Here is an 877-nt window from a genome sequence, read left to right on the forward strand (position 1 = left end):
TTTTTTTTTTAGCTGGTGGTTACAGGTGTTGTATTTTGAAAACGTTTACAAGTGTTAGAGGAGACACAGCAGGGACTGACCTGGAACAGGCGGTCAGTGCTTGGAGGCGTGCTCGCTGGAGAGTAGACAGGATCCATCCCAGTGAACTCCTCAGCGAAGTTTCCCACGTCCAGTTCGCTCTTCAGCTCCGGTTTGAATGGACTTGGCAGTTTCTTCTGTGATAGGTCAGCCCAGTTCAGTCCCTGTTAGGAAACAAAAGCAGATGAGAGTCATGGATGAATAAAAAAAGGTGAAGAGAGATATCAGAGCAAATGGCAGCTGAAGGTAAGTAGGACCTTGAAGAAGTGATGTGCTTTGATGTCTTCAGCCCCTCTTGGTCCGGAGCCCAGTCTCTTGTGAGGATCTTTCACCAACAGTTTCCTCAGCAGGTCCTGAGCAATTGGTCCAATCATAGAGGGGAACGGTGGATCACAGCGCAGAATACGTCTGAGTGAAGAGTGGCGAAGAGATGGAGGAAGCTTTAAGGTCTTCATCATGTTATGAACAATCTCATGCAAAATTATCTAACCGCAAGTCGGGTAAATAGTATCTAGAACACAATGGCTGAAATCATTTTAATGAATTGGAGAATGAGGAGAGTTAATTTAAGATTTCAATAAACATCAGCATCACTCACTTTGACACCTCACTCTGGGAGTTCCTCTCTCCCTCCAAGGTAAAAGGAGACGCTCCTGTCAGCAGCTCAAACATCAGGATCCCAAGGCTCCACCAATCTACCGACTGAAGGGAGAGACGGCTTAAAGAACAATAGTTGAAAGAAAGAGAACAAAATAGGTGCAGTTGATGCGCCCACTGCCTATTCAATCTGTCAGTGCAC

The 877-nt window shown here is 45.8% G+C and overlaps 1 protein-coding gene across 1 annotated transcript; it reads right to left on the reverse strand.

The window, feature by feature from the left end:
* Positions 1 to 80: 80 nt before the first annotated feature.
* Positions 81 to 801, reverse strand: LOC111648631 (ribosomal protein S6 kinase alpha-4-like; the record flags this gene model as incomplete). The annotated part of the gene is made up of 3 exons (XM_023398416.2): positions 677 to 801; positions 336 to 486; positions 81 to 242 (listed from the first exon to the last, which is right to left on the reverse strand). Coding segments are annotated over exons 1-3 (387 nt in total), but the record flags the coding sequence as incomplete, so codon positions are not given.
* Between the last annotated feature and the right edge of the window lie 76 nt (positions 802 to 877).

This window comes from Seriola lalandi, unplaced genomic scaffold (genome assembly GCF_002814215.2).
Source record: "Seriola lalandi dorsalis isolate HSWRI2012SDOR001 ecotype SW California unplaced genomic scaffold, Sedor1 jcf7180002044446, whole genome shotgun sequence".
Lineage (NCBI taxonomy): Eukaryota > Metazoa > Chordata > Actinopteri > Carangiformes > Carangidae > Seriola > Seriola lalandi.